The sequence below is a fragment of the Lepidochelys olivacea genome (assembly GCF_965140295.1).
Source record: "Lepidochelys olivacea isolate rLepOli2 genome assembly, chromosome: 5".
Classification (NCBI taxonomy): Eukaryota; Metazoa; Chordata; order Testudines; family Cheloniidae; genus Lepidochelys; species Lepidochelys olivacea.
Window position 1 is genome coordinate 98,946,024 of NC_140415.1, and position 23,617 is coordinate 98,969,640.

General features: G+C 40.7%; 1 protein-coding gene across 1 annotated transcript in view; it reads right to left on the bottom strand.

The window, feature by feature from the left end:
- Positions 1 to 731: 731 nt before the first annotated feature.
- Positions 732 to 23,617, bottom strand: part of GDA (guanine deaminase) — a 52,001-nt gene continuing 29,115 nt past the window's right edge. Inside the window, exons 6-14 of the mRNA XM_084629593.1 lie at positions 20,995 to 21,022; positions 18,698 to 18,805; positions 13,285 to 13,392; positions 10,422 to 10,519; positions 7,926 to 7,993; positions 7,299 to 7,445; positions 2,935 to 3,053; positions 2,154 to 2,181; positions 732 to 1,387 (exon numbers count right to left, since the gene is read on the bottom strand). Coding sequence (XP_084485719.1) covers positions 1,317 to 1,387; positions 2,154 to 2,181; positions 2,935 to 3,053; positions 7,299 to 7,445; positions 7,926 to 7,993; positions 10,422 to 10,519; positions 13,285 to 13,392; positions 18,698 to 18,805; positions 20,995 to 21,022 — 775 coding nt within the window. The 3' untranslated portion in view covers positions 732 to 1,316. The remainder of the gene's footprint in view (positions 1,388 to 2,153; positions 2,182 to 2,934; positions 3,054 to 7,298; positions 7,446 to 7,925; positions 7,994 to 10,421; positions 10,520 to 13,284; positions 13,393 to 18,697; positions 18,806 to 20,994; positions 21,023 to 23,617) is intronic.

The following is a 23,617-nucleotide window of genomic DNA, read 5'->3' on the forward strand; positions in this document are numbered from 1 at the left end:
TGACGGGCCACGTGTGGCCACCGGCCGCAGGTTGCCCACCACTGACCTATGCCAATGGGAGGTTTCTCCCATCAGCATAGGTACTCCACCTCCCCGAGAAGTAGTCATTATGTCCACAGGAGAATTCTGCAGTTGACCTAGTGCTGTCTATGCCTGGGATTAGGTCTTCGCTCAGGGGTGTGGATTTTTCACACCCCTGAACAATATATAGTTATACTGACCTAATTGCCTAGTGTAGACCTGGCCTAGAGGAAAGGTCTCTGAGGGTATTTAAATTCAAGTGCTCCTCCATTGTGTTACAAAGCAATCATGAAAAAGAGGCATTAGGCCAGCAGGAGGTAAACCAACTGCCTAACCCCAGAAGCAAAATGGCAGAGCTAAAATGTAGGGAAATGTGCTCTTCAAGGGAAGAGTTTAATCACTTTTTCAAAAATTAAAAGGGCATCTTTAAACTGGAAGCGAACCAGACTGGGATTATGCCTGCCTCTGTGCTCAAACACAGATAATAGTTCCTGACAAGCACTTGCAGGAACAAGTAAATTCTATAAATTTTAAACTTCTCTGGTTTTACTATTAAAAATCTATCTCAGTTCAAAACTATATTCTACAGGAATTACAAATACTGTGAACACACAGGGAATATTTATGGATCCTCTGTTTTTTAGCCACTCATTTCTCTCATAAAAAGGAAAAGCTTTTTATACAAAGCTTCTTGATCATTTGGAAGATATGACAGTTGGGGTGGGAGAACTTTCCCTTTCTGGCCTTAAAAACTATAAATTTTCTTTACCAAAACTTGGTTTATGCAGAAATCATGGGGCCTGAGTCTGATCTCTCACCAGTTTAAATCAGGAGTAATCCCACTGAAGTCCATTCAGTTAACTGGTATAAACTGCTGTGTGCGAAGAGAATCAGGCCCAGAACACAACTAAAAACATGCAAGGTTTGAATTCCATTTGGCTCTGGCAATCTGTGAGCTTCAGACAGCTGCACAGTATTCATCTGGAACCTCTGCTAGAGTAGGTATACCACACTAGCTTTAATCTAACTGCCCCTGCTTTCTCTTCCATCCACCCCCCACTGCTCATGGATGTGAATTGTAAAGATGGACTTAAAAGCCTTTTTCCTTATTCAAATGTGATCATCTTGCTAAGGTAAACTGTAATCTAACAAGGCTCGTAATTATTTTGCAAATTCGTAGCATTAAACAAAGAAAGTGAGGTGTCACTCTTGACAATGAGGCACTGCATTTAACCAATCCCTTCAAACTTAGATGCAGAATGATCCATAGAATGTTTTGCAGAAGGGAAATGAAATTATACTGAACTTGAAAAAGGAACCACTTGCTTGCCTGCCACATATACTTCATTAATATTCCGATCATCACCTGAAACAATAAAGCCAAAAGATTTTTGCATAAATCTATACGTCTTATGCAACTAGTGTAAGTGACACAATACTCAGCATCAGGTGTGGAACTGATCACTTCCACAGACTGCAGCACCCAGCCCCCTCTTAAACTGGGAAAGGGTTCATGTGGCATGGGCCTTCTATTAGGAAGATTTCCCTCCTCTACACTAAATCTTAAAAGGATGAAACTGGCAGTGCTAGTCCTGTAGATCTAAAGGCTGGTCTACACTCAGTTTTTGCACTAATTAAAAAATTTGGTTATTCAAACAATTCCATTAAATTGATGCCAAAATTGAGTGTAGACAAGCCCTTAGTACAGCCAATCCCAATTAAAGAGTGTGTATGTTTTCATGAGAAGTGACTTCCCATCTTTCTTGCTGAGAACAAAGGCATACTACATGAAAGGGCATTGGCTCTTTATAGACTGGGCAAGTAATTTGTGTTAGCATTAATACACTGTTAAACACCACTTAGCTTCCAGTGTAGACACAAATGGTCATGGTTAAAAACCTGCTAGCTGGTTGGGTTAACCTTAGCCTAGCAGATCATAGGATTTTGTGTAAAACAAATGTTGTGTAACCACATAACAGCAAAAATGCTGTACTTCTTAATTCTTATTTAAACATTTGTGATTTTAAAAAAACAACAAGGAAAAGCAATCAATCTCTATATTATGTCAGAAGATTATCTAGATAAGTATGAGATGAAAAGAATTTTTCTGTATAGTGAAGGTTGGGACATACCTAGATACAGGAACTTCTGGATAATATCCTGAAAACATGGAAAAAGCACAAATTTCAGAAAGCAGTTCCTCTCCTCCAAAAACACACCTGTATGAAACTAAAAAAAGACTGCAAAAACAAATTCACATAACACATGCTTTTTAACTGTAAAATCAAATTTTGATTTGTCTATTTGCTAATAACTATGTATCTTTTACATAAAGAGGCTATATCTCTTAGAAGAGCCAATATCAGAAAAATGTGGCACTATAAGTTAGATAACACTTCAACAGGTATATTGTTCAAGTCATAACATTTTCCTCTCCCCACTCTTTTGTCTTCCCACTGATCAGCTAATAACCTTGTTTAATTCTGCCCATTAAAATCTTTGTTCTTTTCTCTTTACTAAATAAACCCAGCTAAAAGGTTATGCTAGCATTAAAAAACAAGTTTTATGTCACTGGAATCAACAGGTTCAAATTCATGACACTAGATTTCAGTGGAAGAGTCCTAGGGATTAATCTGGCCTATTGTTTTTACCAGAGGTAATGGGATAATGCCAACATTCAGGAGCAACTGGTCATTAGGGACTAATGGGGCTAACCCTCACGCATATTGTCACTGAGTAGTGTGGCTGATATACTGTAGGGTGCAGTATCCTGGCTGTCACTTAGGTACTCCTGGAAGAACTGGTGCTGCTTTAGCCCCTGAATGCTACAGCATCCTGTCACCTTCCTGGATCTGCAGCTTGCTGTTTTCAGTAACTTTTGGGAGCATTTCAATAACTCAGTGCTTTGATTACCTCAAAAGTATCTGCAGCAAACAAGTCAAAAGGACTGTCTGAAGCCTTGGGGTTGATCAGCAGTGCATCAAATTCTTTGCCAACTTCAAAGTTTCCAATCACATCATCTAGTCCGAGGACTGTGAAACAAAATTAGTTAATAAACAAGCCTCTGGTCTTCTGCACATTCCACTTTGTACAAGTGTCTGGCAACTTGTTTGGGATCTATGTCCAGGTGGAAACCTGCACATGTTTAGACTACTATGACAAAAAACAGACCTTTAAAATAGTGATATAACGTAACATCTGAATTCTTAAGAGACTTTTTTCATACAAAATGTCTTTCTTGGGATTAGAGAGAAACGATAGGCAAGTAAGGCAAGTGAGAATGAAATTTATGGCACTTTTAAATTTTCATTAAATATCTTTTTGTTTTACCTTTTTTACATCATCCTATGTCTAGGTTCCACTACGTCATAAAGTGATTGATTATTCTAATTTCAAACACCTAGGATGAGCGATCTCTTACATTTGCAAAAGTCCTTTCATCCTGAAGAATCCAAAAGCAAAAGAATATAAAACTACATACTTATCCCAAAATGCAGCCACTTATGGGGATAACATGGACATAATATTTGCCTACCTCGCAATGGGGATGTTAGGCTTAGTTCATTAATATCTGTAAAGTCCTTTTGAGGGTGACGGAGGGTTATATATACTAGAAAGTATTTATTATGACCATAATGTAGGTATGTTTTATTATTCTGGAAGGTGTAACAACCAATAAGCACCCAGAACGTTATTAGGGAAAATTTTGGGACAGGACAATGGAGCAAACCCCTAACTTTTTATTAAAAATGTCACGGGATGTCTAATGTCCACACAGTGAAATTGGTTTACATAATTTTACGCAATATGAACCCACTCAAGCATCATAGGTGCAAATTTTTTTTTTTAAATTAAATAACACTTGCAATATAATGGGCTTAAACTATAAATAAAAATTTGTTTGTGTACTCAGACTAGCTTTGCAATCCCCCAAAAACTGTCCTAGCGGCTTCCACAACCTCACGCTTCAGAAGGTTCACTCTATCCTGATTTTTTTTCAAGTTCAGGATCTAACAGATCCTCACATAAAGTCAGATCATGCACAGTGCTGAGTGCCCTTAATGGCAGCTGAAAGTGCTGAGTACCTCACAGAAGGAGTGAAGCTCTAATTCTTTGGTGTGAAGGGTGCAGAGCTAAACTGACCGTGCCAGATTTGAACATGTGGTGTGAATAGTTTAGCTAATGCAACCCTGAACACAGTGTGGCCTCAGTCCTGCGCCTAGATCTGCCTGGGCAGTGCCCGCATACAGCCCCACTGATTTCAAGCATTTGCCTGTGCAGAGACATTTGCAGGATAGAGGAGATGGCTTAGGCTCCAAGACAACTCTTGGGCAAATTCCAGTTATGTAGTTATTACGTTTTGCCTGCAGACCTATCGTTCTATAGGGCCAATCAGATAAAGCATTCTTCACTTACAGGCTGATTCAATGTCTAATGAAGTCAAGGGAAAGACTCAAATGGACTTTAATGGGCACTGGATTAGGTCCTTTAGTTTCAATGACTGGTGTCTACATAGATTGTCTTAAGGCGGGCATGGTGTGCAGACTGCTTTGGGATCTCTTGGTGAAAGTGCTCTTTATAAAGTCATTCGTTATCAACTAAAACACAGCAAAAATTCTGTTGTGATGTTACTGAGTCTGCAACCAGTTTATATTTTTCTGGTTCATCTCCAACTGATCTAGCATTCTGCTAATTAATTCAACTGGGTAAATCTCACAAGAAAGTACTGGATATGAAGCCTTGCTGAAAAGAACTCCAGAGTCTTTAAGGCTGTATGTTGTCTGCAGAATTGTTCCTTGCACTTGGACAGCAGAGCATGAAATGAAGGCCAAACAGAGGGCTGAAAGGCTTGTTTTATTTTTTAGCAGGGTCTCTTTCCCTCCCTGGCCTCCCCATCCCCCCACTTTTTTTTCTTTATTATTTTGAGCCTCATACAGTAGTATAAAATGACAGCCCTTTGGGTCTGATTTTCAGAGGTGCTAAGCATCCACAGTCCCTGCTGAAGTTAATGGGATTTGCTCAGCACTTCTAAAAATCAGGGCTTTTGTCATTCTAGTCTCCTTTGAAATGATCTAGGATAATTTTAAGTTTGTATGAATAATTTGTAATGTGATATAAACTTTACAAATACCCCAAAATTGTCTTAGAAGGCATTGGGATTGCATAGGGTGTAATGTCGAAGCAGAATTTGCTCTTTTGGTTTTTTAGATGGTTAATGGGTGGCAATGGAATTTCAGTCTCTGAAGAAATTTGAGAGCTACAGACATTTCACAGCATTCTAGAGACGTTTTAAAGAAATACCAGAAATGATAAAACGTTAGCTTTGTGGAATATTAGGTTTGAATGAAATTAAACACCAAAGGTATGTCTAGACAGCTACTAGACAACTGCGGCTGGCCCAGGCCAGCCAACTCAGGCTCACAGGGCTTGGGCTGCAGGGCTGTTTAACTGCAGTGTAGATGCCCAGGCTTCAGACTGCAGGCCAGGATCTAGGACACGACAAAGTGGGAGGGTCCCAGAGCTTTAGCTGCAGCCAGAGCCCGGAAGTCTACACTGCAATGAAACAGCTCTGCAGCCCAAGTCAGCTGTCATGGGCCAGCTGCGGGTTTTCCTTTGCAGTGTGGACATATCCCTCATTCCCCTGACAGGGTATAGTGAGATTTTTCTCTAGTGTGCAGTTTCTATGTTAAACACAAGAGGGTGTTAAAAGATCAGTAGTCAAATCTAATAATAACAGCACATGTCAACAAAAAGAAATCTATATAATCCACAGTTTCCTAAACTGCAGAGGTCTAAGAGAGATAGGGGAATGTGTAAATAAGTAATTTAGAAAAAGGAGATTCAATAAAATTAAAACAGTTTTAAAAATCGATATATGATATAAGCCAGGGGTCTCAAACACGCGGCCTGCGGAGTTATTTCCTTCGGCCTGCCATAGCTCCCCTCACTCCCCGCCTCCACCCCCCCAAAGCGTGCCACGTCCCTGCTCCTCCGCCTACCTCCCAATGCTTCCCACTGCCAAACAGCTGTTTGGCAGCGCTTAGGACTTTTCAGGAAGGAAGGGGGAGGAGCGGGGACGTAGCACACACAGGGGAGGAGGCGGAGACGAGGCAGGGCTGGGGTGGGGACTTTGGGGAAGGGGTTGGAATGGGGGCAGGGAAGGGGTGGGAAGAAGTGGGGCAGGGGTGAGGCCTCATGCAAGGGGTGGAGTGAGGGCAGGGCCTGGGGAAGAGGGAGGGGCTTTTGTATCTTTGTATGAAAAGATGTCAGTGATGAGGCCCTCAGGCCAATATACTAGTCCTCATGTGGACCTCGTGGTGATTTGAGTTTGAGATCCCTGACATAAGCTCTATAATGGTGTGTCTCTTTAAAGACACCATATTGCTGGAACCTGAGAACCTCAGTTAGTGGCAAATGTAGAGTAGTCCAAAATGTGACTGAGGACAATGCCTCTGCTAGTTAAACAGTATTAAATCTGTACCCGTGCTTGGATTTGCTTTCCACTGAACAGTAGAAAGTACATTAAATACCTTATTACAGAAAACATGAAGTGTAGGTATTCATTCAAAACATATCATTCACTGGAACACTGGATGTGCTGGCTATATTCCTATAGGTTAAGGATGCTACTGAGTCTCACAAAAAACATGTTGTATATGTTGTTTATACTTTCTTGGAGCTCAAGTCTGGCTGAGAAGTGATTTGGCAAGAAGGACTGTTTTGTGAAAAAGACTGTGGCAGGACTCAAAAAGAAGAAAGAAAATCATGAATGTGATGACAAATATAAGATACATGGTTTTGCAGTGATTGCGCAGTGTTTTGAAGCATTGGCTGCTGAGAATACAAAGCATTTTAAGTTACTGCAACATTTAGAAATCCATCATCCGCAAGTGAAAGAAACATCTGAGGGTTTTAAAAAAATGAAGAAGCACTTAGCCAGTTTGAGTAGTTGAATCTTGTTAATTTCTACCTCCAACATGAATGTCCTTCTGACATCATACGTTATCTCCATGAAACATCCAACAGTGTTAGGTTTCATGCAGAAAATCTTATCCTTCTCTGCACAATAGATGTGATTGTAAAAGTAAGAACCAAAAAAATTCGACCAAACTGAAAGCAAGGCCATTGTCAAATAACTCCATGTTGGTGCCAAAAGTTTTACAATGGAGGGATCCTAAAATCTGGCCCCATTTTAAGGATGGAGGACAGTATACTGCAAAGCTGTAATCAAAGCATGACATACATATTCTAGAGGGGAAAAAAAAAAGTTTCTTTACCTTGGCTCCCTCCAAGAGTTGCTAGTCTGAAAGCTTCTTTAAGAGTTAAGCCTGTCTCGTTCACTTTATTAATTTGAAAGATATTAGATGCAGACATCGATTTCCTGATAGCATCAAGCATGGAGGCTGAATACCCACCAGCAACATCTACAATAGATCAAAATCTTAACAATTAGCTTTTGTTGGGGATAATGATCTGGGTGGAAACTGTATGAGTTTTAATTTAATATTACATAATGGCAGACAAGCTAAAAAGAAAAAGGTTCATCATGATGCCATCTTCAATGAGTCTATTGCCTAATTCCTAAAGAAGGTTTTATTATCTGTGCATGAGCATCTCTGTAAGGGTAATAGAGATCATAAACAGAATAATATAGATTATCTTCCTACAATCTAGAAAATAATTCCAGACCCCACTCCTGTTCTTTTTTGACTAGTAGAACAAAACTAGCTTCCTTCACTTTCAAAACATGTCTCTAAAATTTTTTTTGACCCGTTCCAGATGCAAGGCAATGGAAAATCAGGTCCACTGGTTGGGAGCATGTTAGTGCTTTGACGTGAAAATGTGGCAAGCCATTTGTGCACTAAATGGGCTCTAAATAAGTGATTCTGCAGTAAATTACTAACCTGTGCCAAGACCAATCTTCACATTGTGCTTCAGAACATTTTGTATGTTTAAAATGCCACTGCACAACCTGGATTGGAAAGAAACAGATCCTCCATGACAAATACAGAAAAGGACTTAAGGCTCATTCTTGCATTCAAATAGTATGTAGGGGGGAGGGAGGGGTTTCCAGTGACAACAGAAAAAGAGGGCCCTAACACAGTTCCATGGCAATGTCTCTTCTGTATACTAAGCACTTCCCAAAATGTATGTAGTGGATGATGCCTACACAATAGAAATAAACAATTTGCATTCATAAACCTGAATTATAAAACCTTGATCATTAAAAGGATAAAGTAAAATTAAAATAAAAACTCACTATGCTACTTTTGTAGTCTTGTATTCATTGAGTGCCTCACTTACTGAAAATCAGGGCCTTAATATATTCAGGAAAGAAGACGGCAAAGAAGGCCAAAAATCAAAAGCAAAGATGAAGATATGCAAATTACAAACTGGCCATGTGTAACGTAATGCCATAAATGAATCAACTGAGCAGGAAGGGAAGGTTCCATGGGACTTGGAAGGTGGTTGATGGGGTTACTGGGCGTAAGGTACATTGACACGATTGCTTGGATACTTGGCATGTTACCAGGGACCATTTTGGGGCTGAGATTGGTGACCACCAGACCACCAGAGCTCTCCAGAGACCCCATGAAGGGAAAATGGTTACATTACACAAGAGGGCAGGAGCTAGAGGAGAGTAAGTGGTGGGAGAAGCCACTGAGGAGGCTATGAGTTAAGGCAAGGAGGGGGGCTAAATTCCCTGCTTCTTTAATTTACGTCTTCCAGCCTTTGGCATGAAAATAATACCAGTAAAATAAGACTTCTTTAGGGCCTGAGTTTGATCTTGCTCACACCAGTGTAAGTCAGGAGTAAATACACTGAAGTCAATAGAAGCGGTTAAATGCTTTTGAAAATCACGTCACTTATTTAGTCACCTAAATAAACACTAAGAGCTTAGCTGCAGGCTTCCATTTTTAATATCTTGGCCTTCTTTCATATATAATGTGATATGTTGATGTAGAAAGTCAAGATAGTTGATCTATAAATATGAAAAATAAAAACAAAATCCATTTTATGATAAAATCTGTTTCAGGAAAACAGTTTAAACAAATCTGGGATTCCCTATGGAGCCAATTAATTGAGGCTACTGGGTTGCAGGGCTTGTCTAGTTCTAGAGAAATTATGCAACACTCTAATGTAAAACCACTCCACTAGAGCAAAATGGGGCTTGCCCCAGTGTGACTTATCTTGGTAACATGCAGTGACAGGTTTCAGAGTAGCAGCCATGTTAGTCTGTATCTGCAAAAAGAAAAGGAGGACTTGTGGCACCTTAGAGACTAACCAATTTGTTAGTCTCTAAGGGGCCACAAGTCCTCCTTTTCTTTATGCAGTGACAGTGTTCCCAGGGTAAGTCACACCTGTGCAAACCCTAATGTAAACAAGCATGGAACTAGAGCTGTGCAAGAACTGGAATTTCAGTTTCATGGGCAATTGCATGATTTTGAAATCTGTTTTCAGTCCAAATGAGAACACAATCAGAAAACTGAGAAATTTCCTGAAAAGTATTTTTGTTTTGAAGTCAAATGTTTAGTTCAAATGTTGATATTTTTATATTATAATATAAAGTAAATTTTGAAACAAAAGGTTGTTTTGAAATGGGAAATTATAACATTCCATTCCAATGAGAACACTGTCAGAATGCTTTGTTTCGCTTTTTTAAAATAAAATTTAATCAAAATCAACACATTTCAGGAAGCTTCAATTTTGACAAAACAGTATTTTTCAAATGAAAAATGTTCCATTGGGAAATTTTTGATCAACTGTACATAACACAAACCTCACTAATCTGGACAACCCCTCAGTATGCAACATTCTTCCCTTGTACCTTCCCCAAACTGCTCGGCCATGTCAGCTGGGTGCTATTCAGTCCTACAAGGAATATGTGGTGAGAGTGAGGGAACAGTAGACGGGGATTTCCTGTAAACCAGAGGTGAGACTGGGGGTTTCCTGCTAAATCTGTAATGTGCTTCAACAAGGGCAATGTACTAAAAGGGGAGATATCCCAATTCTTACAGTTCAATGTATGACCAAAGAGCTCTGTCAGCCCAAAGCAGTTCCTATTCCACATCATGCAGCAATGGAACATGAGCGAGTATTCCTCACTCTAGTGCAGGGTAGTCAGTAGGCAGACTGAGGGACAAATCTGGACCCCCAGATGCTTTTGAATGGACCCCCAAATCTTTTTATTTACTTATAGTCATGATTATTGGTGTTGTTTTATTATTTTATCTGGAGTCTGGACCTTGACCAAGAAATTTGGACCTTGACCAAAAAAATTGACTACCCCTGGTTGCCCATGGTCCTATAAATCCTGACATCTAGTCACTACAGGTAGAAGTAATGCCACTGAACCAGAGCCCTGCCTATTGTATCTCATTAGCTATTTCTTTACTTACATAAAGTTTGAATTGGGGCAATGGGCAATTGCAGCTCCTCGAAGACTAAAAAGTTTCAGCTCTTCGTCAGAGAGATGACAGCCATGGGCCATCACAGTCTGGAGAGAAACATAACACAGAAATTACTTTTTTTTTTTTTTGCCTGTGAATTTATTATTATTTTGTTTTTATTATCCACAATGCCATTTCCCATTGTCAGAGGCAAAGCGTGTATTAAGGACTTCATCCAAGACCTATTGAAGTCAGTAGAAACCTCCCATTAACATGAGTGAGCTTTGAATCAGGCCTTAAATGACTAATCACTTCCCTTGGCTTTCTCTCCTTGCTTTAGATGAAAAATAATGGAGCTGATTCTTGCCCTGGCTCTATAGCTGGTCACACAGAAGCCACAAGGGACTGAGCAAGAATTCCCCAGGTGCATGAGCAGTGTACGTCTGATTTATGCTGCACCCCACACAGCCCTGAGATAGGGAATATGCTGGGGTACACTGAGGACAAGAGGATAGCACTAAACACTACAGAGATTCTGGGTTTGTTTCCTGCAATCCCGGTTTATGTTTTGCAGAAGTATATCGGCTCTCGAACGTTTTTAAATTAAAGTTTGGTGTGGCAATTAAGTTTTTTTTTCTTTTTGTAAGCTCCTACAATGTGGATTTTAAGAAAACACAATTTATAACATACTATATATATATATATATATATATAAGATCCTATACCTATATGCTTATGTTATTTAACATGGACATAAACCCAGTGCTCTCCAACCAGCAGTCTGACATTTCAAAATATAACAAGTATCTCTCCCTTGCCCCAAATAAATCTCAGTTATTTTTTTAAAGTATTTGGCGTCATCTTTGGAATGATCAGATTTCCTGGAGGAGCCAAAGGGCTATACTGTTCATTTCACTGTTTTAGAACACAGTATGTTAGGGTGCCCAAAAGCTTAAAATTGCTTTTGTAATTTGGGTAAAGGGCTTGCAGCATTTTGGATCACAGTAGAAGTGTGTTGATGAAGTATTTATCTGTCACACACTACTTTATGACTGAGGCATGCTACCTAGCCTGTGAAGGTGTCAGCATCTAGAAATATAGTAAAAGTTTTGGACAGTGATATTTTGCACAGTGAACACTCAACGTTTACAGGGACTTCAACTCAGCAGAAAACTTAAGCATGTTCTTAACTTTAAACACTTGAGTAGTTCCACCTGGGTAGTCCCATTGGAGTCATGGGCTGGATTCTCTATTCTGCGGAGTCTACCTTGCGCCACATAATTATGCCAGATGCCCCCTCCATACCTGGTGTAGGAGTGAGAGTGGCTATGGCAGAGTGGAACTCTGCTAGGCCCAATCTTCTGCTGACAAATAAGTTACAACTGTTCCCTTAAAGCCCTAACTTGCACAAGGGCCATCTGGCTCAGGACTCCCTAAATTCAGACTCAGTCGAAAATCCAGCCCAATGAGACTGGTCACATTTAAAGTTAAGCACATGCATAAAGTTATCCACTGAATCAGGTGTTAGAGAAGAAAAACCCTTCATCTCCAAACCTGCAAATGTGTATTTTGAAATGTTGGCATTACTTGTTAAAAAGTAAAACACAATGACATGTTGTTTTAGAAATTTTTACTCTTTAATTATGATTAGTTTTAAAGGAACAATTTATAGAGCAAGGAGTCTTGTGTCAGAAAGCACTGTTTGGTTCCTAGATTTTCCATAGGAATGTTCAATGCTTTACATAACAGTACAACAGGGCAGGGATATGTACTTTAGTAAGTCCTGTTTTATCATTAGTCAGCCTTGATCTGTGGTATTGTCAGGTGCATAACAGCTTATTGTGCATAGACTTTATCATTGTATGATAAGGGATGTTAATACTGCATTATAAACTAGTAATTTTATATTTTATTGTCTAATAAAAATGCTATGTAGATGTGTACACTTGGAGGAGGCTTCCCAAGGCACAAAGTTCAGTGCCTCATTCCCAATGTCTTTCCAACTGCCCTTTGTGCCTTGGAAAATCTCCCCCTAAGATTTTAAATGTTTGACAATTTTAAGAAACATATGCGTATTTCTGCCCCAAATGTACATGTCAATATAAACCTAATAGTAACACTAAACACAATTGTATCCACTGATAAAGCAGAAGTTGACATTGCACCCTTAAAATATAGTTTGGAAAACATCACACACTCAAGATGTGTGTGAAAAACTGGGGATTTATATTGCCACTAGTTCAAACACACACGTAGACAAACAAGTTTTCATGCAACTTATTAGGAATTTGTAAACATCATTTGAAATATCTTGAAATTGCATGTTTACTACTCAGTGGGGAAAAAAAGCACGGGTGGGACAGGAGCTAGTAATAAAAATTAAAAATGTGCAATTCATATAATTTTAAAATGAAGTGGATCATACACAAGTCAATAGGCCAAACCCTCAGGCAGCAGAAAGGGGTAGGAAAACTACAAGAGCAGGGTAGCTGGAGATTTCTCTGGGGAAATCCCCAAATGCTGCACAGACAGTTCTAAACCATCTGCTCCTGTTCCTTCTCCACCCCACTTCTCTAGGGGGCCATTACAAACCAGATTGGGAGCACAAATTGTCTTTACCTTTGTCCTCTCCTAAAGAGTGCTGAGCATAGCTCTGGCATACCTGACTATTTAAAGCTTTTATTGTCTGTGATCAGTAAGTATCCCTATAGTAAATCATAGTTACATTATCTTCTCTCAGATTTCATTGCATCTCCTTGGATGTACAGCAATGCAACTCAGTCAAGCCTGAGGGCAGTGAATAAAATTCATCAGTATATTGTCCATATTGATAAATCTCATAACCTAACTATAGAGTGTTCCATAACACTACCTTGCTTGTAAGTAGCTTGTTTTTATCATATAAATCAGCATAATTTTTATAGGCAGGAAACATTTGCTCCACAAGTTTGATTTCTCCATCATTCTCGCTTATATGACTCTGTAAGGGGGGAAAAACAGTAATCAGTATTTGCTTTTTTATTTAGATTTAAACAATACAAACTGACCATACAAATACTCTGGGTGGCCTAACAGTTAACTAGACTTGCAACTGTGATGCTGGCAGATCAGGTGTCGGCTCATGCCAAAGCCCTAAGCCTCAGTGAACACTGACAAAGAGATAGCTGGAAACCAGGCTGGCTTACTTGTGCGTTAGCATTGTTAAGATAAATATTAGAGTTGTAAGAATGTGTTTGGTGATTAGGTCTTATGAATAGTGCAGGATGCTGCATGTATTGATCTCTCTCATAACCTCTGTAGTACATCCTTTGCATTGTAAACGTCTGTAATTGTGTAACTCACCGAACAGGAAAGAAGCATTAATTCGTGTAAAGTGCTGGTCATGCAGACAAGAGGGCCTTTGAAACCAAAGGAGCCATTGTAAGACATCACAATGCCAAAGACTTTGTTGATTGCCTTCCCCACTCATATGAAGAGGAATCAGGGGCCAACACTTGTTCTATCAGTTTGGACTCTGGGGAAAAGGGGATGAAAATCCCTGATAAGGAGAAACTGGATCTTTATGCTATCTAGAGTCTGAGGAGCAAAGATTCCTAAACATAAGCAAGAGATCCCCATGCTGTTTGGCATGGGTCAGCCTCAAAGGACATGTAGAGCTGCTTATTATAGAAGATCATATTACCTTTTAAATCTAAGACTGGTACTCATTTGTGTGCATTTGTTTCCTATTTTAACCTTGTAAATAACAATCATTTATTTTCTTAATTAATAAATCTTTAGTTAGTTCATTACAGGATGAGTTACAAGCATTCTTACTGGTGTGAGATCTAAGGTGCAAAATTGACCTGGGCAAAGTGACTGGCCCTTTGGGACTAGAAGTAACCTGAATATTTTTTGTCGCTGGTGTAAAAAGTGACTATCTGTCACACAGACAAGCTTGCCTGGATGGCAAGAGAGATCAGAATGCCCAAGGGTACTGTCTGCGACCTCACGTTAAGGCTGTATAGTGCCTGAGGAGTTTACACTAGTTACTGGGTGGATGAAATCTAAGTATAGAACATGCAACCATTTGGGACCTCTGTCCTTTTTTGAGGGTCTGCACTGACATTGGCACTCATGGTCATGAGCCACTCCAGACAGCATGACAACAATCACAGAACGATGGCTAGACACTTTGTCCTGCTCTACTAGTGCAAAGCAATTCTAAACCTGTGGACTCTGTCCCTGGAAGGTCTCCCCACCACAGGAGAAATCCTCAGATGGCACAGCATCAGTATAGCAGCTCCTACACTCCTCTTTTCCTAAACCTGGCATGCGTGGGACCAGGAAAAGGGGGTATGGCTGGGGTATCCAAGCACCAGGAGCGCAAGTACGGTGGAACCCTCCAGTACCACAAGAGATTTCTATTCAGTATGGGGTACCGGAAAGATGTGGGGCTGCCGGATGGCCCCACGCCGGCAGCTCCACACCTTCCCCCCACCCCCACAGACCTGTGTAGCCCTGCTGGAGGTCATGTCTGGGGTGGGCAGGGCTGCGCAGACAGGGAAAGGAGCAGAACGCAGCTATGGCATTCATTCTTAACAGCACAATACATATACTAACAAACTGAAACCAAGGCTTTGTTTAAGTTTGTTAGCATATGTACTGCTGTTTTACGTTGGTCAGGAACAAATCAAAGGCACAGGAGTTGGTCATTCGTGTCCTCCACCCACAAACAGTGCTATTAAGAAGCTGACTGAAATCAGTATGGGCACAGAACTAAAGGACTTAAGTGGCCTGGTTGATTGGATAAATGAAAGATGCACTTCTGGGCAGCAGCTCTTGTGGTTTTGCAGGCTGAGCAGCCTCTGTCCCTCCATATCTGGCTACATGCCTTTGGGGTTTGTTTTCTATTCCGCATGTGACAGCTGCTATTGTTTCCAGATGTGACCTTCATGTTCTGGAAAAATGTCTAATGATGAAGCTGGCACTACAAGATGAATCTAATACCAAACAATAAAATAGGGGAAAGATGTAGGTCTCTGTCCAGAATAATATACAAGGGAGTTCAATCTAATTATGCAACAAGAAAATTTAGCTAACCTGTAGTGAAAAAAAATAAATTTCCCCTTGTAACACTTGGAGCTATGTTAGACCAAATATAGGGCTGAAACACTGGGGGAATTATTGTTTATAAGCCACTGTCTAGAAACAATGCACTATACCTGGCTAAAAGAGAGAACTCAAAGATCAAGAATGATTCTCCTATAAATCTTTCCTCCTTACATTTCCTCTCCTTTTCTCCATTCATATCTTCCTTCCCTCTCTGCTCCTTCCCTTATCTGTATCCTTGTGTGCGGTAGATGTGACGGTTTTATGTTTTGTGTGTATTGTATCTTTCGATTTCTAGGAATTTTTCACATCTGCAGAGCTCATTGCCTGTTTTGTTCCCAGAGGTGCTCAGTGTCCATAAACCAGGAGACATACAAAGACTTTGTTCTCCCGTGAAGATTTTATTTTTGTTGTTTTCCTTTGTCAAAAGTAAAACTCATTTGAGGTTGAAAAAATTTATGCTTTATTCTTTGTATGTGGAAGCATAGTATCCCCTTTTATAGTGGAGTGAGATTTGAACAAAGTTCCGGAAAATCAGTTGCATTTTACAGCTGGCCTCAGTGTGTTTAAGCATTAACCTGAATGAGTGCCAGTATGCCTTCACTGACTACGTTCAAAGGTGCAGTCACACCCGAACAGCTAAAAATTAACCTTGCCCTTTTAGGCTAAACAGAGTCATGTCATTGGCTCCATCTCTGTTGTTACATAAGAAATATCAAAACTCCAGTGGGGCATGGTGCTGGCACATAGGGTCTCAGGTACATGGTGTGATTTTTTTCAGAATCACTTTTAGGAATAGTCATGTACGTGAAACAGCTGGTACTTATGGTTGTGCTATTTCTATGCATGTATATTCATCTTGGTATCTGAAGTTATGAATATTAGCTATGTTTACTACATGTTTGTTCCTGTGGTAATGCCCACAAGGTATTTAGCCAGCACATGAAGGGACAAGTCAAGTCGAATGGCCCATTAAGGAACACTTAGCTCAAAATGGACCCTGGAAAACACCTGTCTACATTTAATGGTCTTTTCCTGTGAATGTTGTAACTACAATATGGTGGGGGTGATGGACATGTAACTTGCCCATGTGACTCCAAACACCATCTTTCACAGTGAGAACAGATTTCCCTTCACTTGGCAGAAGCTAAAAGGTCCTGAAAACATCTCCATTTTGCCTCTTTCCTGCTCAAGCCTCTGGATTATGAAATATACTAATGGGAGCATTCTAACCAAGGGACTGAGGTCCTTCCAATGATTTGGAAGCAACCAGAGACAGATTAACAGATTTAACAGATGCAGTTGTAAAACAGATGCAGTTGTTTAACAGATGCAGTTGTAAAATTTTAGGCAGGTATGGGGGCTGGCAGAGGGGGCAGGAAGAGCGTGGGGGCCCCAGGCTGGGGGTGGGGAGGAATCACATGGAGGGTCACGTGGGGAGGTTATGTGCCTCACTCCCTGTATCCCTTCCATGAGTGCAGTACCGGCAAGAAATGATTTCTACTTGCACCACTGCCCAGCACAGCAATCCCAGATGCCACAATAGCCCCTCAAGGTCACTGGTGGTTGGCAAATGTTAAAGCAGCACTTTGGACCAGTGGGATAAGGAGTGAAGTGCCAGACCAACACAGACTAAATCCAGGTTCAGGGCAGCACAAAGGAGACCTTTGCCCCCACTTCCTCTGATCTGCTGTGTACTCCTCTGGTGTGGCTAAGAATCTCATCCATTCTGTGCTGTCTCTGGAACATATGTTTCCAATATTTACAAATATCCCTTCTTGGAATGTTAAATAACCCAAAAGTAGTTTGAGTATAGTATGTAATTAAGACTGTGTAACCAAAAAGTGTCTGCCAGCTGTAAGCTTCAAAAAGCACTTTAATTCTAAATTGCAGGAACTTAATGACACAGTAAGATGCACTTCTCTTTTAACAATGTTAAATTAAGATGCTTTGAATACAAAGGTTCATTCTTTTCTGTGCTGAGATCTGCTTTGTGCAGGAGAAATGAGGAGCTATTGGTTATAGTTCTCCAGGATGATCTCACCTATGCCAGAGCTGGCATAGCAGCAACATTAAACAAACAATTGGTTATGGTCCCCAAAGACCATGCACCAGCTGGCATTGCTGAAGCACACAGTGGTCCAGCTATGACTCCCCCTCCCCGCCCACTCCCTGTGTTGGAGAGTGCAGGGGGCTGACAACTTCAGTGGAATTTAAAGACAGACTCAAAGTTAAGTGTTTTGCTCAACTGGGCAGTATGACAGATATGGCAATTTCCTGCAATATCTTGGGGAGATCTTATTGAATTAAGTTTATGCATCTTTGAAGTTCATTGTGTTAAATGCAAAGGTTATGTATGTAAGGGCCTCAGTGATCAACAGACTACATTGAACAATGTGGCAGACAAGAATGAACTTTCGAGAAGATGCATGTGAAGTGGATTTCCTGGGAAATATCTAGGGGGAAGTTAATGAAAATCCCCACCCCTGCCTCTGGTTATGCAAAATCCCAACCCTGTGAAGCTATGCCCTGAGGAAAGAGAGACTGTCTGCCTATTACCTGTTCACAGGGTCCCAAGCTCAAAGGTCCAAACTGTATAAAGGAGTGACTCACATATTTATAGGTGTGCTTGTTCTGAGCTAACAGCTGAAAACCCTTGGTGGGGTTTGAAGGACTGACCACTGGCCAGACCCCATGTTGGAGAAGGGGGGTGATCTTCGGTAAGCTTATCAGTTTGCGTGTATGTTCCTTTATTGTTTTAATACATTTTCCCTGTAATGCTTTTACCTTAAGAATAAAAGTGCTCGCTTAGAAAAGGCGATTGGTAACTTCTAACTGTGGGCAATTACACTGTATATAGCCTTGGAGGAGAAATCAAAGCAGGCCTCGTTAGGCAATCTGACTTGCTGGGGAATTCACGGAGTAGGCAGGGAACTGCACAGCCTGGTAAAACCCCAGTCAGGAGAGACAGACACACATGTATCCATCCGAGACAGGAGAGATGAGGATCTGGGAGTCTAGTGTGGGTGCCCTTGCTGGGCCGTGAGAAGGAATACAGGTGTAGTTGCCCTGAACTATAATAGGCAATATCAGATAAACAGTGAAGCTTTTGAAACTGATTTCTCATGAATGTTTCCTGACCTGTGAGTTTTCTCCCAGTGAAAAATGTTATTTAGACAGCTCACAAATCCTACCTGCACGTGAATATCATGAGCCTTCGCAAAGTCACCAAGTCTACTCAGCAACTCCTCAGTGCAGGAAGGTCCAAAACGAGGCGTCACTATGGGTTGTACCTTTTGATACTGAAAATATTCAGATTGCATACTTGAGATTGCAAATAAGAATCCGTATATCAGGGCCAAGAGTGCACTGACCCGCTAGCTTATATGATGATGAAAAAGGAGTGGGCTTTATTTTGTATTGTTTTCTTTTCCTACTGCATCCATTGCTCATATGAATGAATCTCTATACAGCAATTTTCTGATTTTTATTACAACCATTGTCACAGGAATAGAGAATCAAAGTTTTTTCAGTAAGTCATTTTAGTGGACTATAAAGATTTTTTCTATAAGCAACCTTCCCTGAAATCACTGAGATTTTAACTGGACTGGAAGAATATATTCATGTCCCTTGTCAAAAGGCAGCCATGCATTGGCCAGTAAGGGGTGAATTAGGTAATTTAATAGGCCTTTCCCATCTCTGATTTCTATGATCCAGATTGTGCCACTAAGTGTGTCTACACTACAATAAAATACCCGGTGTATGGCCCCTCAGGCTCGTGAAGCTTGGGCTGTGGGGCTATAAAATAGTAGAGCAGACATTTGGGCTCAGGTCGTGGGGTCTCAGAGCCCGGGCTCCAGCCCAAGCCTGAATGTCTACACTGCTATTTCTAGTCAGGCAGCTTAAGCCCTGTGAGTGCAAGCCAGCTGACTCAGGCTCTTGGACTTGGTGCCACAGGTTTTTTATCACCGTGTAGACATGACTTAAGACACAGCTTGAAGTAGGGGTTGATGCAGGTTGCAGGTAGTTCCAGGAAGCACCGGATTTCCTGTGCCTTCCTCTTGTTCCAGTTTCTCCACTCTATGCAGGTGTATTGGCTACAATCTGGCTCCTGGCTTCCATAGACAGGAAGATTAGTGAGATGACCAGACATATCAAGCAAGGAAGGCATTTGTGACCTATAATATACAGGAGGTCGGACTATAATATGATCTACTGGTCCCTTCTGGCCTTAAACTCTAGGCCTCTAAGATAACTGTACTCAACAAAGTAGAATTAGCCATTAAATTTAAGCACGGCATTTTGGGTTGAAGATTGCCAACAGAATAGCAAATAGCATAACATTCACATAACAGTCAAACTGCAGCTGGTCAAGTGCCTGGCAACTACTGTTCTCCCTGATGGCCCTCACGTGCAGCATGCCAGCCTGTCGCTGTGCATGTGACACCACTAGAGAAAGTGCCCGATGTTTTGGCCTGCAGTCTCTTCACCTCAGCTCCCAGCTGCAGTTTGAAAATCAGGTCACTGATTTCATAGAATCATAGAATATCAGGGTTGGAAGGGACCTCAGGAGGTCATCTAGTCCAACCCTCTGCAAGAAGCAGGACCAATCCCCAATTTTTGCCCCAGATCCCTAAATGGCCCCCTCAAGGATTGAACTCACAACCCTGGGTTTAGCAGGCCAATGCTCAAACCACTGAGCTATATTTAGGTAAGTAAATATGGATTTAGGTGCCTAACTTTAGGCATCAAGCTTGAAATCTTGGCAACAAGTGTCATACAAATGAAACCACTGAAAAAAGAAATGTAACAAGGAAAAGCCGTAACATTCCTTGACTATAGTAACAGTGCCATAAAATATATCTGCAGTTTTTCTTTAGAATCTTCTACACACGTGACTGAATGTACTGATCCAAAAAACTAATGTGGAAAAGGATTATTAACTTCAGTGTAAAGTTGTGGCACCATACTGCCATTATCTTAAAACACAACTATTTTTTTCTGAGTTAAACAAAGATTTCTCTTCATAGCATGGTTTATAAACAGTGAAATAATTTATTAGCTTATTTCTTCCTATGACCATAGAATTGTTCTTTATAGGAAGCTGAGCAGTTTTTAAGAAAATAAAAATTATATTTCAAAGTATAGTATTCTGCAGTGCTCTGACCAAACAATATTGAATGTATGGTGTCACACTGACATTTGCCAACTCAAACCCACAGCTCCAAACAGGTTTGTGCAGATTCAGGATATAATTGGTCAATGAATCTATCTTTACTGATTTGTCACTAGCGTTAACAATTTTATTCATTCAAACTGGATTGTTTTCTTCCAAATCTTCATTTTATTGCCATAGAAAAAACGGAATGCAAAAGTGAATATAAACAAAGAAGTGAATTTTTGCCATTTCATACAGAGCAAATAGGGGAAAAAAGTACACGACAGTATGTAAGTTATGCTGCTGATAAAAAAAAAAAGCAACTCTACTTACTTTCTTTTCTAGTAGTTCTCTAACAAACCTGAAGGGGAAAAAAGTAAAACCAGTATAATAAATTAAGAAATCTAGGAAAAATATTTACCTTTAATGTTTAATTAAGTGCTTCACATGTGAATCAGTTTTACGTAGAAAGTTGAAAATGGTAATGGCCACTTTCGGAGCAAGTGTAAATCAGCATAGATCTATTGAAGTCAGCAGAACTACACCAATTTTCGCCAGCTGAGAATCCGGCCCTAAATATGCAGAAGTTTTATCACTTGTAGTAATTAACCCCAGACATGTGGTAATTACTCTGTGTTCTCACTGGAAACCAAATACATGTTATACTAAATCAATGGAAAGCATGATTATATGCTATAGCAGCCCTATTAAAAAAAGACATCTTAATTTTGGCTGCACATGAATTTAAATCAGAGCATAGAATCTATTCTATTATTTAAAATCCTATTTTTAGAACATTGCAATATTTTATGCTTCATTTACAGTAGTTACATATATTGAGACTTAAACTGATAGACGGTCTATCCTTCATTCACTTAACATGCCCAGAGGGGTATCCTTTTATTTTCCAGGGAGCATTTATGTACATTTTAGAGTGTGCAATATTTACACATTTGAAAACATAATGTGGATTTATTTGTTCCATTCAAAACAATAGAGTAAAGCACAAGTGTCTCTACAAATATATATACATTTTTAAAATCAGGTCAGGACATTAGAGTTGAGCAAAAGCTGGCCCCCAGATCATACCATGTCCCCACATTTTGGAAGGTGGGAGTATTCTGAGGGCCTGTGATGCAGGGAGACAGGATTTTAATGTTCCTGGGGACCCACCCAGTGGGTGTCAGGGTGGCGGCAGAAAAGGTCCTTGGTGTCTAGAGGTTCACCAGGGACAGAGGTTCTTGCAAATCTTGGACAGTTCAGGGGTTTACAAGGAAAACTGAAACGAATCAGTTTCATCTACTGTAGTTTCAGGTTTAAATACGGGTTTTTTTATCAAGACTTCAGACTTTCCCACCTACTTTCCTCCCAGTTCTGCCCACTTACCACTTTCTCTCCACACTTTTTGGTACAAGATAAATGCAAGGTATTTATATATCACCTCCATATATGCGATCGAAGCAATTCGCTGTAAGTTATTGGAATTTATGTGATAAATTATGGGACTATGTGGTAAACCACATTTATTTCATTCTTTTGACTTCCTAACCTAACTATGCTCAGGAATTTACCGCTAATATTCTAAAACTCTGAGCAGTTCTCAAATCGTGACCATATTTTAAAAAAAATTAAGTTGAACATGCCAAAAAAGTTTCCTTTTTTAATAGAAAGGAAGAGTTTTTTTTCCCCCACAGTTCATGGCTGAAGTCCAGGTCACACAAAAGCAAACCTTCCAGGCTGGACACAGCTATCTTATCCATGAGAGTTGGAATTCCTCTTTTCCAAAATTATAGAGTATCCATTCTTATTATAGTCTTGAGATACTGAATCTCAAACATGACAGAAATGTACAGAAAAGCCGTTTTAGATCATTCTGATGTTTTAAACAAGAACCGGAACTAAAGGTCCTCTCTCTCTAATGCAGCAGTTCTCAACCTGTGGCCCAGCTCAGCTGGGTGCTCAAGGCAAACCCGCATGGCAGAGTCCGGGTTCCTGGCTGCCCAGCACAGTGGGGTCCAGGCTGCCCCGCCGCCCAGCATGGCGGGGTCAGGGTCAGGTCGGGGCTGCCAGCCCGCCCCACATGGCGGGAGTCCAGGGTTCAGGCTGCCAGCTGGCCCCATGGGGTCGGGGGTCCGGGGCAGCCATGGGGTTGGGGGTCTGGAGCGGCCAGCTGGCCCCACATGGTGGGGGGTCCGGGATCTGAGGCAGGCAGCCCCCCGGCTCTACACAGCGGGGGTTGGGATCCAGGCTACCGCTGACCTACCACTCAGCCCCTGCGGCCCAGGTAATACAGTGTGGGACACATATGCAGCTCACAATGATAAATAAGTTGAGAACCACTGCTCTTATGCCTATACTTCTGCAGTTGGTATTAAGGAAACCTGGGTGAACAGCCAAGGGGAAAAAACATTAGTACAATACTAACACCAGTTTTTAAACCTTTTTTTAAAAAATACTTCTTCTTTAAATATATGCCATTAAAAAAAATCCATGAAAATTTGCAGTGGTAAAAAGATTTTACTAGCATTCACCTGGGATAACCTACGTAAGTAATGTGGAAATTCCAGACTCACTCCACAAAGTATTTAGATTGCTGTATGTTACATTATCCTGTATTCCCAATATGGTCCTGATCCTGCAAAACACTTAAGCATGTGTGTGACTACTTATAGGAGTAAAATTACACATGTGCTCAAGTACTTGCAGGGTAGTGACCTGTATATTCACAAAATGGCTCCCAGATCAGCATTCATCCATTTTCCCAATCTGGTGCCCAATCTAATTCATTATTCTCCGGGGGAAGGAGACCAAAGCCCTGAGGTAAGTGGGAAAGCGGGATACCGGGAGGAAGCACAGGCAGGAATGTCTGTGAGGGGAGGGCTCCTGCCTCATACTGAGAATGAGGGGCAATCAGCAGGTTATCTCAAGTGCTTATATACGAATGCACAAAGCCTTA